The following is a 14,993-nucleotide window of genomic DNA, read 5'->3' on the forward strand; positions in this document are numbered from 1 at the left end:
CTATTTCTGACAGTAATATTATCCCCTATTTCTGACAGTAATACTATCTCCTATTTCTGAAAGTAATATTATCTCCTATTTCTGACAGTAATACTATCTCCTTTTTCTGACAGTAATATTATCTCCTACATGTATTGTTGCAGACATATTATCCACTATTTCTGACAGTAATATTATCCCATATCTCTGCCAGTAAAATTATCTCATATTTCTGACAGTAATATTATCTTATATTTCTGACAGCAATATTATCCCCTATTTCTGACATTAATAGTATCCCCTATTTCTGAAAGTAATATTATTTCATATTTCTGACAGTAATATTATCCCCTATTTCTGACAGTAATGTGATCTCCTATTTATGTAGACATATTATCCGCTATTTCTGACAGTAATATTATCCTTTATCTCTGACAATAATGTATTCTCCTATTTCTGACAGTAATGTTATCTCCTATTTCTGACAGTAATATTATCTCCTATTTCTGACAGTAATATTATCCCCTATTTCTGACAGTAATATTATCCCCTATTTCTGAAAGTAATATTATCTCCTATTTCTGACAGTAATACTATCTCCTTTTTCTGACAGTAATATTATCTCCTACATGTATTTTTGCAGACATATTATTCACTATTTCTGACAGTAATATTATCCCCTATTTCTGAAAGTAAAATTATCTTATATTTCTGACAGTAATATTATCTTATATTTCTGACAGCAATATTATCCCCTATTTCTGACATTAATATTATCCCCTATTTCTGAAAGTAATATTATTTCATATTTTTGACAGTAATATTATCCCCTATTTCTGACAGTAATGTGATCTCCTATTTATGTAGACATATTATCCGCTATTTCTGACAGTAATATTATCCTTTATCTCTGACAATAATGTATTCTCCTATTTCTGACAGTAATATTTTCTCCTATTTCTGACAGTAATACTATCCCCTATTTCTGACAGTAATGTTATCTCATTTTTCTGACAGTAATATTATCCCCTATTTCTGACAGTAATTTTATCCCCTATTTCTGACAGTAACATTATCTCCTATTTCTGACAGTCATAGTATCCCCTATTTCTGACAGTAATACTATCTCCTATTTCTGAAAGTAATATTATCTCCTATTTCTGACGGAAATATTATTTTTTTGTATCTTATTTCTGACAGTAATATTATCTCATATTTCTGACAGTAATACTATCTCCTATTTCTGACAGTTATATTATCTCATTTTTCTGATCTTAATATCATCTCCTATTTCTGACAGTAGTTATCTCCTAATTATTGAAGTTATGTATATAGTCCACTTATAAGTCCCTTACGCTCAATTAAAAATCAGATAATTGACCTTTAAATAAAATGTTTAACTTACGTAAATCTGCGTACATTAAGATAGTTAATAAAACCTATTAAAACAGTTATCATGTATCTTGCAGGATTCCGTGGTGATATGGGTTTTTCTTTATCGCTATATCTGTTTCTCTTCATTACATCAAGGAGTTGAGTTTATTTGGTATTTGGTTTGTCAGGCCCATGAATCTGTAAATGATGATAACCCTAAAGCAAATACAACTGTTTTTTGATCCCTTATATTCAAAATTACACCGAGAGGCTGTCCTGTCACAATAAAAGCATTATAATGATGCTATTGGTCTACTATGATTACTTTAATAATATGAGAAGTTAAATTGTCATCTTAACTAAGTTCACTTAACTAATTTTGTAAGTAAATGAGAGTACGTTAAATGAATGTAAATAAGCAATTAATTCACTAACTGAGGTGTGTAACCTAATTAATTTAAGTGGATTCAAAAGTTATGAATTCCTTATTTTAAACTCTTGGTTCACTAAAATGAAGTCGCCGTTGAATGATCTTCAAAGGTTAGTGCTTAATTCGCAAAATTAATTTGTAAATTAATTGATCATTGTATGTTAGTTCATAAGTTCACTAAAGTGCATTTGGTAGTCGATTTTAAAGTCATGTAATCCTCGTATATTAGTGCATTTGATAGCTATGTGATTAACGTCTGATACTGACTTAGTTTACCAAAGTCGATTTTAATGTTATGTAATCCTTGTAAGTTAGTGCATAAGTGACCAACAGCGGTTAGTGCATTATCTAATTTGTAAGTTATGTGACCATGGCATGTTAGTGGATACATTTACTGATGTGGATGTTTTAGCTTATTGATCATCGTAAGTCAGTGCATTACAGTAGTTCACTTAAATGAGTTTGTAAGTTAAACGATCATCGTAAATTAGTGCCGTTATTCACTAAAGTATGTTTAAGTTATGTAATCTTCATAAGTTAATGACCATGTTGACCTCGGTGGATAATTAATTTACGCTGCCATTGTGCACTTTGTTCACCAAGTTTAATGTATAAGTGAAATAGGTATTGTATGTAAATATCTTGGTTCACCTAATATGATCTGTAAGTTTTGTGATAATTGCCAGTTAATGACAACTCTAAAGTTGAATCTTTGTTTTATTATCATCGTATGTGTTTTTAGTCATGTTATCTTCATTAGTTACTGACCTATTTCACTATTGGGAATTTTTAATTTAAGTGGTCATCATCCGCTAATGACTCGGTTCACTAAAGTGGATTTATTGGTCATGTGGTCATCCTAACTGCCTTAATTAAGTAGATTCCTGTTTGTATAAGTTCACTATAATGACTTGGTTAAGTAGTTTTGTGATTGCCTTAGAACACTAGGTATGATCGAGCCGCGCCCATTGTCTAGTGCAGTGTTGGAATGGAATCTTATATAATGTTATCATACAAGTATATGAGCGGTCTTAATAAATACAAACGTGCTGCTTATTTCCTATCCTGACTGTATCTCTACCAGTGAGCATCCCACTATCAGATCGTACAGTGTCTTTCATCTATATATGCATCGCGTTTGCCCGTCAGCCGCTCAGAAGTGGTCGAGTGTGATGGTATAGTGATAGGTCTGTCTTACATGCATTCCATCCCTGGTGATGCCGACATGACGGTACTATCTTCGTCTGTAGCGCACAGTGATCAAACCCCACCGTTAATTGTATCGAGGTGGATCTTGTACAAGTACCAACAACTGACTAGAGCTATTACGACCGATATGAACGCATATTTCTCTCCTATAACACCTGTGACATCGCTGTACGATTCGGTGCGCCAAACCCTGGAACCTGTTTTATATAAATCCGCGACAAATATCAATGATTTTTATCAACCGATTTACAAACTTCCGCTGGATTTCTTGCTCTATTGAAAATAATCCCATAAGATCGGGTTGAAAAAAGGATAAACTCAGGGGGTTGTCTGGTCGATTAAAATACTATTTTAAGCATATTTAAAATCTGAATCATGTGTAAAATCCTCAAATCACTCTTTGAAATTAACATTTTAATATATTAGGAACCTATTTATATTACACAAACATTTTTCCATTACTAAAAAAATCAAATAATGATAAATAATTATCGCCAAATTTTATTCATCCTTTCCCTCCTACTCTCCATCACTCGTTTCATTTCCTTCCTTTTATTCCTCTCCTACTATTCGTCCCTCATCCCTGCCCTCCGCTTACACCCTCACCTATGCTCCCATTCCTCTTCCTCTTCCTTGCCCTCCTCCTCATTCCCTCCTGTTCCTCTTCCTCCTACGATCCATTCCTCCTCCCTGCCCTCCTCCTACCCATCTTTCCTCCTCGTTGTTCAACTCATCCTTCGCTCCGTACCTATTGCTCTCCTCCTCCATGCTCTCTCTAGCCCTGCCTTTCTCGTCCTTACCCTCCGTCTCTATTTCCTACATGGTCTCCTCCCTGATCTCATTCTCTTCCTCCCCTTCCTCCCTGCTCTCCTTCTTTTACTACCCTCCTTTCTCATTCCCACTGTCACCTCTCCTCCTACGTTCCCAGTCCTCGTCCTCCCCACCCTACACTTCCTCATCTACCTCCGTCCTGATCTCCTACACCCCGTCGCTCCTCTTCATCATCATCTCCCTACCTTATCTCTTTCTCCTACATTCCAATCCCTCGTCATCTTCTCTGCCCTTGTCCTACTCTTTCTGTCTCTCCAACCCTCTTCCCTCTTATCCATATTTGCGCTGTCCACCCTCATACGTTATCTCCACAGTACTTCCTCGTCATTGTCCTCATCCTAGGTCCCGCTCCTCGTCCTATATCCCTTCCTTTTTCGTCTCCCCATCCACCTATCATCTCTCCTCAGCTCCCTCAACACTTTTCCTCTGCCTCCTCCTTTTAAATGCTTTATTCATTATCCATATCGTTTCATTAATATATGCTGTCATGCTAGCCATAATAAGTGTGTTTTCTTCGTTTTTAGATTTTTCTGCGTTGCTGCTGGTTAGTACCCCTTGCTGCCATGTAAACATTTGCGGTTACAGTCTGGAGCTTGTCAGTGGAGTCACATACATGTCATTTCACTGATTTACGACATCTTTTATGTAATTACCAAACACACGTCTATATTAATCAGCTATTATACGAACGATATACAACACAAGCTAAAACAATGTCTATAAATCTCACTCTGTAATAATTCAAACCAGAAACGCTGTACTTTTATTGCGCTGTAGACGTTACATGTGATTTCGTATAGATACAACAAGTCTTTACTATCCCGAGGCTGGTTTTTCAGTGTTAGAAGTATACCTGTGATATCTGATAGCCAGCACTGCGCTAATATCCTGTAACGTATTTACTTAGGGATTTATTTCGTTAGATTTCCGATATGATGCCTTGGGATGGAAGTGTAGGCGGATGTCAATAGTGAAGATTAATTATCGCGATGCGTTGAAATCACCTCAAGTTTATTATGTATATTCAATTTCGATGTGTTCATTTGTTTCTCTCTAGACTCTAGAAGTCATACTGTGAATCAATTTCGTGGCCACCAAATACCAGTTCTAACAAGTTTGCGTTTACTAATGATTGTTGTTTAAAAACCATGTGTAAAATCCTCAAATCACTAGGTGGGAATTTCTATAAATTTAAATGTTGCAGATAAACTTTGGGGAAACTATGGACTGCGAAAATAAAAGTAAATCGCACGCGATTTATAGTGGCATTCTTAATAAACATTCAATGGTATACAATTGCATTGCAACATATTGCCAATTAGGTCATTTCGCTTCAATAAATCAATAATTTAAAACATGTTGCATAATATTTCTATATTTTTTGTAGTCTTCGTATTTTCTTCACATTTCGAATATATATTAGCATGATACATGAACAATGAATGTTTTGCGCTTATATGGAGGTTGTGGAGTGTGTGAAAACATAAAATTCGACTAGTGTGTTCAGACGTAAAGTGTAAAGACGTACATGGTATGATTTTAGTAAGATACTTTACAAATAATACGGATTCGAACTTAAGTTACAGTGGACCTCCTGAGTTGATATTCGGGAGTCTTCCGCTCAATTCGGGAGGCTTGTATACTGTAATCTTAATTAATTTTGCGTGCTTCTAAATATATCCTCGGCAGTAAGAAATCGCGAAAATATATCGGTTCTTAAAGGCAAACTACCATTGCGAAACAAAAATCAAAAGTTTCTTAAAAACAATAATGATATACGAAAATGTATATTAATTTCCTAAGAGGATGTTATAAAACCAACCAAATGCAGGATTCCCCGCGTGAACTATGTTCACAGTAAAGATTCATGTCACTGATTTGCCGTCTGGGGCAGTGATAATCAATCGACGCGCGGTGATGAGTACAACGGCGGAAACCATAAAACGACCCGCGTTATGAAAATTAGCATTTAATTTAAATTAAATTGTTAAGATGGTAAGTGTAGTATTTACGGTAAGTTAATAATTTTTTTGACTCTATGTAATTATCAATTTCGTTTTACATTCCTATTTTAAAAATTAAAACCGTTTCGTAAAGGTAGTGGCCATTTAAGTGTTTCACATACAGGTTAAGTAGAACTATGGAAGTCTAGATCTAGAAATTAAAGCGTCAATGAAGAAGTCTTTAGACATAAAAACGCGACATTAAATTACCGCGGAAATAAGTTGGTGAACAGTTTACAAGTGTCCCGAATTAAGCGGGAATCAATAAGAAAAACATCAAACACAAATAATAAGAATGAAATTTTATCAACTAAGTATGAAATCATACATTTATACTGGAGACGAAATGGTATCTCCGTAAATGGCAAAAATGTACCCGTTTCTAAGCAATATGTAAATCAACATCATGCTATACAAAAAGAATACCCCCTCCGTCATCCCACAACGTTTTCAAAGTGTATAGATACATGAGATAAATAGCCTATTGCAAAGTTTAAACTCAGAATTAATAACTGGAGAGACTTCAGGCTTGCAAAATGTAGCAGTATTACTAATAGAATACACGTCCGATATACCGATCTTACGATCTCCCGATATCTCGATATATTGAACCTTTATGATAAATCAAGGAGTAAAATGAATCCATCCGCAAAAATAGGAAATTGCATTAACTATAACATCAGAAAACAGTTTCATTTAAAGAAAATTATTTCGTTTTTAGGACGTTGTTGAAATTCTAACGCAAAATGAATACCAGTTATTTTTGGTAATATTTTACGAAATTTTCGTTTAGATGCAGGCATTTAAAGAACTTAATAAACAGTCTAGGGAAATATCACTTTATTTATGTGTACTGATAAGAAGTTAATTTCGAACGAAGTTCAATTTCTAATAACTTAGTCTTGTTTTCTAAAACCGTGTCAAAAGAAGATATCATTCAAAATAGAAACTGCAATACAAAAAAGTTTTACTAAGTTTGTCGTAGTTATTTGACTGAACATCTCACCATAAGTATAAACATCTTGAAAAACAAATTGTTCGTTGTATGGACTTAAGTACATAGTGATGAAGGTATAAACATGGTATATTTTACTTTGTGTTTCGGGAAAAGTTAAAGGTTGGCAGATGTCGAGTTGTCATCCAGGGGGAACCATTTACAAAAGTAATTTCTTAACAGCATTCGGGAAGCTATAATATCAAGAAATTTTATAGTAAAATGAATCTACATTAAAAAGAAATATGACAAAATCCTTAAAACACTTATCATCTTCAAGGATTCTTAAGGTCTTGATTTGCATGGACTTTTAAATAATCCTCGTCTTTAGATGTTCCTCGTCCCGCTAAAGAACTGGATAAAATATGTATTTATAATTTAGTCAGATCAGGTGTTACTTATGGTTTAATTATGGCCCCTACCACGGGACCAATTGATAAATATAAACTTCTTTTTAAAGAAGGGGGAAAGGAGGGGTTCACGTTAGTGAGATTATATCAGTGCGTCTTCCTCCTGTCCCTGAACTACCTTGGATGAGTCTAACAACAGATGTTTGTTCATATTAAAATAAATGAACGTTTCAGAGATGCTCCACCGCCGACGAATGGTATTTTTTCACTACCAAAATAGATGCAGACAAATAAGTACTTTTCTTCAGTTACAAAAGTTACTCACTTTACACCACTGCCACCATTGAAAAGTTTGAGCTTCTTATTTCAATTCAGAATATAAATATTAAAAATAATTGCGTCCGGCACCATGCCTTATATGGAATTGAGCACTGATTGTGTATGCACCAAAAGCAAAATAGTTTTATACGTATTTTTGTGTTAATTAACACATATATCCGCGATTATATGTCAGTTATTGTGCTCTGTCGGTGGTGGATCATCTTTGATAATGAATCTATTTTTTAAATTGAAAAAGTTGATGGAACTATTTTTATGGATTATTACTTAGGCATAACGTGGTCGTTGGGACCAAGTGAAATAATATATATCAGGATATTACTTTCCACACGCTAATGCAGTTATGATTAAAGGGAGACAAATCCCCTACAGGATACAGGAATCTACCAAATAATGTAAAATGTACATGCATGTGCGGTATGAAACCATGATGAAATGAATATATCACAGACTTTTCTGACAAAAAACCTTTGTTGATTCAGGTGACATTAGTTTGAAATGATTAAACATTAATTATTAATATTTTTGAAAGTGAAGTAAAATAAATAGTTCTCAATGCATCAACTACACTGTTTAAAAGGCATCTTATAACCACAATGTGTATTTTGAAATAATGACATCTACATTTTTTAAAACAACTCAGAGCGATACATTCTCGAACATATTTGATAATGCTGTCAGTCAACAATATCATTTACTTCGATAATCATTTATTCAGACAATGTTGGTAAAGCATTGCGATCAGACTCATGAACAAAAACTTTACTTTAAGACATATCATATCGAAGGTAAATATACTCTTGTGGTTTTCATATATTATTGCGTGTTTTCACACATTTGATTTCAGCCAATATAGAGTTCAATAATCGGTAACAAATGCTAACTTTTTCCTCGATTGACAATTTTCTCATCAAAGGGCAGTTCATTTATTGTACACATACCTTCAAACAATAAGCACCTTTTTCTGAAATATTGTATATAACATTGTATAAAATATACCGCGCCATGAGACTCCTACGTCTAAATCAAATAAAAAAGACAATGTATAGATTAAAATAAGTTAATCTGGGGTTACTTATGAAAAACTCAAAAAGCATTACAAAATGTTAAAATGTTATACATGACTGGTAAGATAATAAATATCCATTAAACTTCGATGATTTGGTCCAAATATTAAACGGTTCCCAAAAAATCTTAGATGCTATAAATTTTAAGATTTAAATCAAATAGGATGAGATAAGCGTGATCTAGGGAATAAGCAAAAAAATATATATGTGTGCTTTTTTATGTTCGATACTATAATTTGTGACCTCTCTTTGATGCATTTCCTGTATAGTGTTTTATTGACAATTTTGTCTTTTGTCAACTCATTGTTTCATAATTTGTAAAATTATGATACACATTAAAAAATGTTTACATATTATTCACCAAAAGACATAATATCTAAATAGAATTTTTGAATTATTATATAAAGGGTAAACTTATAGAATATGACTTAGACAATGTAAATCTTTTTCCCTATTCAGTGAAAAAATGCTTCGTATCAAAATTATTTCATTTTTGCATTTACTATTTAAATTCCATATAAAATATATACAGTTATGCTTCTAGTTCAGGAAGAACAGTACATGAATGGAAAACGATGATATGAAAATGTACATGTCTACTTATCAAAACAAATACGTGATACAAAGGAAATCCAATATACACATTAAAATAAATATTTCAAAGACATTGTTAACGGATTTAAATTATTTGTAGGACAAATGGGTAAGGTTCTGTTCGTTGCTTAGTATGAAAACATAGCATTATACATGTGAATCATTATAACATAAATTATACATCATATGTACATAATACAACTAATACAACTATTCTAAACATTGTCAATATATCATCAACCTGTATTATCACCCATATGGTGCTGTATCTACTCCTCCTTATGGTCCATTCTTAAACTCGTGCATTTGTTGAAGTAACATTTATTTCTATTTAGGTAAGAATATTTCTTAGCACATATGTTCAACTTCTTATCCAAAAGCCAATTCTTTTACTGCATGTTGTCAATATCAAAGTTTTTTTTATAAAAACATACTTCGAATTTAGGCCATTACAAACAGAGTAATCCATACACTCTCGTGTTAAGAATGTTGGGCGTTGTTAACTACATCCATCAGGCAAGTCGAAGGTTTGTGCATACAATTGACTAAAAACATGTGCAGATTTTTATCGTCTGTTCAATACATTATTTTCTTGAGACATTTGTTTTCTCCTTTTTTTATTTGCATAAGTGGACTTCTTCTTCGAAACGACATTGTTTACAATGGAAATCACAACACCAAACAACCTGGCATGCACAAGACCTGTTATACACCTTGGTCTGCACATTGTAGCCACGCCCACAACAGATTGCGTCACAGTTCCGGTCTTTGTCGCATTCTCTTCCGGTCGTGCCCAGTGAGAATTTACTCCGAGAACAATAGCTCGGTGAATCGTCCATATACACCATATTGCTTCCATAAGAACTTAAAAACGGATTAGCACCGCGAATAGCATTGGATATTTCGCCTTTTGGCAATTCGTACTTCCCATAAGATATGTTATTATCAACTTCAACTTTCAATGCGCGTTCGTACTTCCGTTTTAGAATATTGCCAATCTTGTGGAATGGAGAGAGCTGTTGCCAGCACGTGCGGACCGTACACGAGCCTGATACCCCGTGACACTTGCATGTGGTATTCACATTGCTTCGAACAACCTGTAACGAAAAGAAAGAGTTAAATATAACATTATGTGCTTAGAAAACATTTTCAACACTAACGTTAGAAAATACAAAAATTAGAAAATCTAAATTAAGAAGAAATGCCTGGCCGTTTTATATTGTAATTATCTATAACACAGCAGTCATGTCTTCGGCGAAAATATATCAACATTTCACATAAAGGTTCTTTGACACAAAATATTATAAATTACCTAAATTATACAAATTGGCTATAAATAGGATAGTACCGTACAGTATTTGATTATCCATTCGACTGAAAATTAACCTTAACCAATACTACAGATACGATAACGCCGGAAACCGATTAGACCATTGCAAAATATTGATTTTTATAATTTTCATTCTCTCATGAAAATACTTCAAATAGTATTGAATTGGTCACCACATATTTAAAGTAACTATATATTTGAAGGCAAAACTTTTTGATTTAACATGATAACAATTCAAATGATAATGATAACACATTGCACATTACACAACCCAAATGTTTTAACAGCTCCCGTCGCCAATAGAAGATCACATGGTACTACAAACCTATACACTTGTTTTCAAGGTAACTAATTTAGCGTTTTCATGTCTCAGGACTTTTCATGGTAAATAAATTTCTATGACTGAGAGATATAAAGCTCTATTATATGTCGCGGCGAATTTTCCTATATAACCCCCACAAAGTACGAGAAATTTAATTTACAGTAGTATATATTTAACTGCTTGGATCACCTGCTCCTATGTATTTGACGGAGTATCTGACGGAGTATTTGACGGAGTATACGACGGAGTATTTGACGGAGTATGTGACGGTAGCGTTCTGATATATACCACTACAAATTGGAGAAAATTTCCAATGTTAACTGAGATATAAAACGAACATACCGCAGCCTCCAAAACACAACGTTCTTACTACTTTCACAACGCATATAGGAGAGGGGAACGTCTTGAAATCACCCGATGTTTAGAAAGGTGATATGGCGGATAAAAGGAAACAATCAAGTCGGTCGTTTAGCAGATACTAGGAAAGGTTGAATATATAATTATGATACTTTATAATAGGAAACTTTGGATATTGTGGTTAGTTTATACCAGGATGTTTTAACACCTTTATGATAGTGAAACTTATAACTGTGACCATTTTCATTATTTCCTTTTTCAAATTATAAGGTAAGTGTTATATTATAAACGGATTCCTTTGTCAGGAAACAAGAGGTCGTTATACCACCAATACAACGGCTTATCGCCAAGCTTCACGTTATCAGCAGGAAGTCAGGATTGTTTCACTTGTAATATACAATGTAAATGTTGTGTGAGGACCCACTGTCGGTCATTAAAGGTAATATACACAGGTATTACCTGTTGTGTGTGTCAACATTTGAGGATATTAAGTCTGTAACTGTAAAAATAAACAATGTATTTTACATTAAACCAAGATATTATCATTATACTGGTGTATAATGTTAATGCGAGAGGTGAGCTGTAGGAGCAATAACAGAACTGATACGAAAAGATACCTGAACAACATATGAGCGAGATAATTATTGTACCTAAAACATATTCTTGTTTCTCTCATTTTCAAAAATTTGGCTGTACGCATCGATTACAACTCCGAAATAGACATTGGCATTAACATTATTGTGACATTTACGAGTGGACTGATAATCAAAAGTATATCTACAGCTGGACGAACGTAAAAATGACGTCATTCCGGTGAATGTGACGTCAGTTTGTGTACGTTTACACATGTCGTTTGAATGTCCACATATTATTGTAGTATACCCTCAAAATATAAATCTCTTAACACAATACAATGGCTGACGAAATAAAAAGAATAAAGGTGATTGTCTTCGTTATCTCTTACAATGTCATTGTCGTTTTGCGTATATACTCATATGGATGTGTTTAATTGATTGATAACCGAGCCTAGGGCACTTCATGTGGATGTTGATCATTTTTGAACTACACTAAATACTTTTTTGTTTTACCTTAGAATAATAGCAATAAATCTGGAGCATGTAATTGATAAGTGACCCTTGATGAAATTACGCAATAAAGATATTTGTTCTGTAAATTTGAAGAAAATGATAAATGAAACTAAAACCCATAAACATGATGTACAATGTATTTTTGATTGCATAGCTTAACAAGAGGACACATTGTAAATATGAGTAATTTTCTGTGGCATTATGTCTGACTGAGAGAATGCACGAGGTACATGTCTTTTTCACTTTTCACAGCGGGACCGTAGCAGACGACATAACTCATGCACGTGCCATCATTCATTATGGCGGGAAAGCCAACATGACATATCACGTGACCAATGACGAAGCAGTGATAAGTGATGTGAGGCCATGCCGGCACGCGACTGAAATTGAAATATATTTTCCATCTCCAAACAAAGTGAGACCTTGATTTATACAAACACATCTGGATGTTTACATGATAAAAACTAGCAATGTTGACAGATAAACACAGGCTAAGAAGAAAAATGTCTTTAGAAAAAACGATGAGCAGGGCATAAGGATGTTTATTTACCAATAGGTCTTTCGGGCATCACGTAGGAGTAACGCATGCTTTCAAAATATTATTTTTTTTAGATATAAACTAAAGTTACCCTGCCCCCCCCCCTCCCCCATCCCCCATCCCCCACGTTTGAACCTCTAATCCAATGTGTAACAGTTCAATATTTTTTCTTATTATGCCCCAAATTTTAAGGGTTTCAGAAGTTTGGGAAAAAAGATTAAATGCCATGAGAAAAACTATCGACCTACGACGTTTAACTGACAACTGCACAACATTCATTCGTATCCGAGAGATGGAGGACTGGCGTCATTGTGTTGAAAAACTTTAACTTCTACGACCACTATAGAGCATACTCTAGGTAACTTTTATATTTACTATATACCTTCCTACATAGTCTTGGTAACAACGTTATATGATGTTATATTTTTTCGTGATTATACTTCTCATATAATTAGTTCTAAGCAGATAACATGTGTAACTTCCTCGACTCAACCCTCATCCCTTCTACTCGAGTTCAAAGGTCAAGATCATAAAACCATCGTTACTCGATATGAGAACTCCCATGGACCTGACACTTGCCGGTTACAACGCTTCACCTAATAGAGTCAGTCCTCCACATACTTATCACATTCCAAGCAATACTCAGTTTTGATGTATGAAAAAATATGCATGCTAGCGTACGTTCTGTGGCAGTTGTAGGTCAGAGCTGGGAGGGAGGATCGAGTTGGGGGGTACGGGGACTCGTAAATGTTTACTGGGTCTGCAGCCCTATCTCCTCGACGAGAGATATCTACTATATGGCACACTCGGAATATAGTAGTTTTTTCCCGGACAAATCTTGTTCCCGTTTTGTAAATTATATATTCAGTGATTTATAGATGTAGCATATTTACTTTCACATAACTCCAAACCTCATTAATGGTTCAATATCTCTTTACTTTACATTAACACTGAACTCAAAAAAAATGATATTACCTCGATAATATATCATTACGACTATTTCGAGGTTTGACTGAAGTTTAAATTCACTAAAAGTTTCTGTTTCTTTCGTTATTCTACGAATTAATAGATACTTTTTTCTTTTTTTTTCTTTTAATTATTGATTTTCGGTGTTATTAATAAGAGCTTAATAAATAGCTCTGACATATATTTCTAATATCTTCGTATGATTTTTTTGATTTATTAGAATAACTATTCAGGGAGGGAACACATTGGGAAGAAATTGTATTTTTTGTTGCACTCACTCCCAATCAATATCGAATTACAACAGCTTTGATAACTATGCTTGGTAACACTATTTTAATACCATTGTATATGACCCTGTTCCTATGATACACATGTATCATATCGTTTTATCTATTTTGACGACATGTTTGTCTTCCATCATCAACACGCTTGGCCCCCAGCGTCAGTGAGAGGTTCCTGATGCACCTGAAGCTGTGTTTTATCGGCTTCATACATTGGTATAAATTCCTTACATATACTGTTAACAAATCAGAAACATATCGAAAAAATGGATTTATATTATGTCTTGGTGACAAAATGGCTTATTAAACGATTTTTTAAAAAAATAAACACTTTTGAATTTATAAATGGCCAAACTATCACATATTCTCTTTTTGCTGTTTAACTGTGATGAATGTTTATTTCGTCATAGTTATATTCAGCTAAAGTCCCAAAGTCGCATTTCGCTATCTTAGAATGTTTGGGGCAGAGACAAATATAACCGCCTACCTGACCCACCATCAAAAAACTTGCCTAAATAATTAGTAACAAAGTTTGTTAGTGACCTAATACGAGACGATATTGGGTCTAAAAGACACTTGTATCAAGCTGATAAAAATTTCTACTAATTCAATATCATGGATTGACGTAATTTGAACGAATACAGGATTCTTGTCTAAGGCAAGTTAAGGTATCATAACGGTAAGACGTGAAGATTGAATTGAACGATAGACTCACTAGATATCAAGTCGATACATAAGCATCATACACTTAGGCTACCTGACCAAAGATTCGCATCGTTCTTGATAATTCAAAGCATTCCATTGTATACGCATAGATCATTAAAAGTCTCAGAAAAGTCTCAGATGTGACAGTCAATACCAATCTTGACACGTAATGGCTCGCACCATGGTGGAGAATGCGATTATGTGCTTATACTACTAAGAAGATATTCAACAATGTG

At 34.0% G+C, this 14,993-nt stretch overlaps 1 protein-coding gene and 1 long non-coding RNA gene across 4 annotated transcripts in view; one reads left to right on the forward strand and one right to left on the reverse strand.

The window, feature by feature from the left end:
- Window positions 1-5,312, forward strand: part of LOC138310240 (uncharacterized) — a 44,497-nt gene extending 39,185 nt beyond the window's left edge. Inside the window, exon 5 of the long non-coding RNA XR_011206379.1 lies at window positions 4,348-5,312. This is a non-coding gene — a long non-coding RNA (uncharacterized lncRNA). The remainder of the gene's footprint in view (window positions 1-4,347) is intronic.
- Window positions 5,313-6,113: 801 nt separating this feature from the next.
- LOC138310238 (protein Wnt-9a-like) overlaps window positions 6,114-14,993 on the reverse strand; it is a 51,169-nt gene continuing 42,289 nt past the window's right edge. For all 3 annotated transcript variants that reach the window (XM_069251359.1, XM_069251358.1, XM_069251360.1), the window contains one exon: window positions 6,114-10,267. In XM_069251359.1, coding sequence (XP_069107460.1) covers window positions 9,788-10,267 — 480 coding nt within the window. In that variant the 3' untranslated portion in view covers window positions 6,114-9,787. The remainder of the gene's footprint in view (window positions 10,268-14,993) is intronic.

Source organism: Argopecten irradians, chromosome 16 (genome assembly GCF_041381155.1).
Source record: "Argopecten irradians isolate NY chromosome 16, Ai_NY, whole genome shotgun sequence".
NCBI lineage: Eukaryota > Metazoa > Mollusca > Bivalvia > Pectinida > Pectinidae > Argopecten > Argopecten irradians.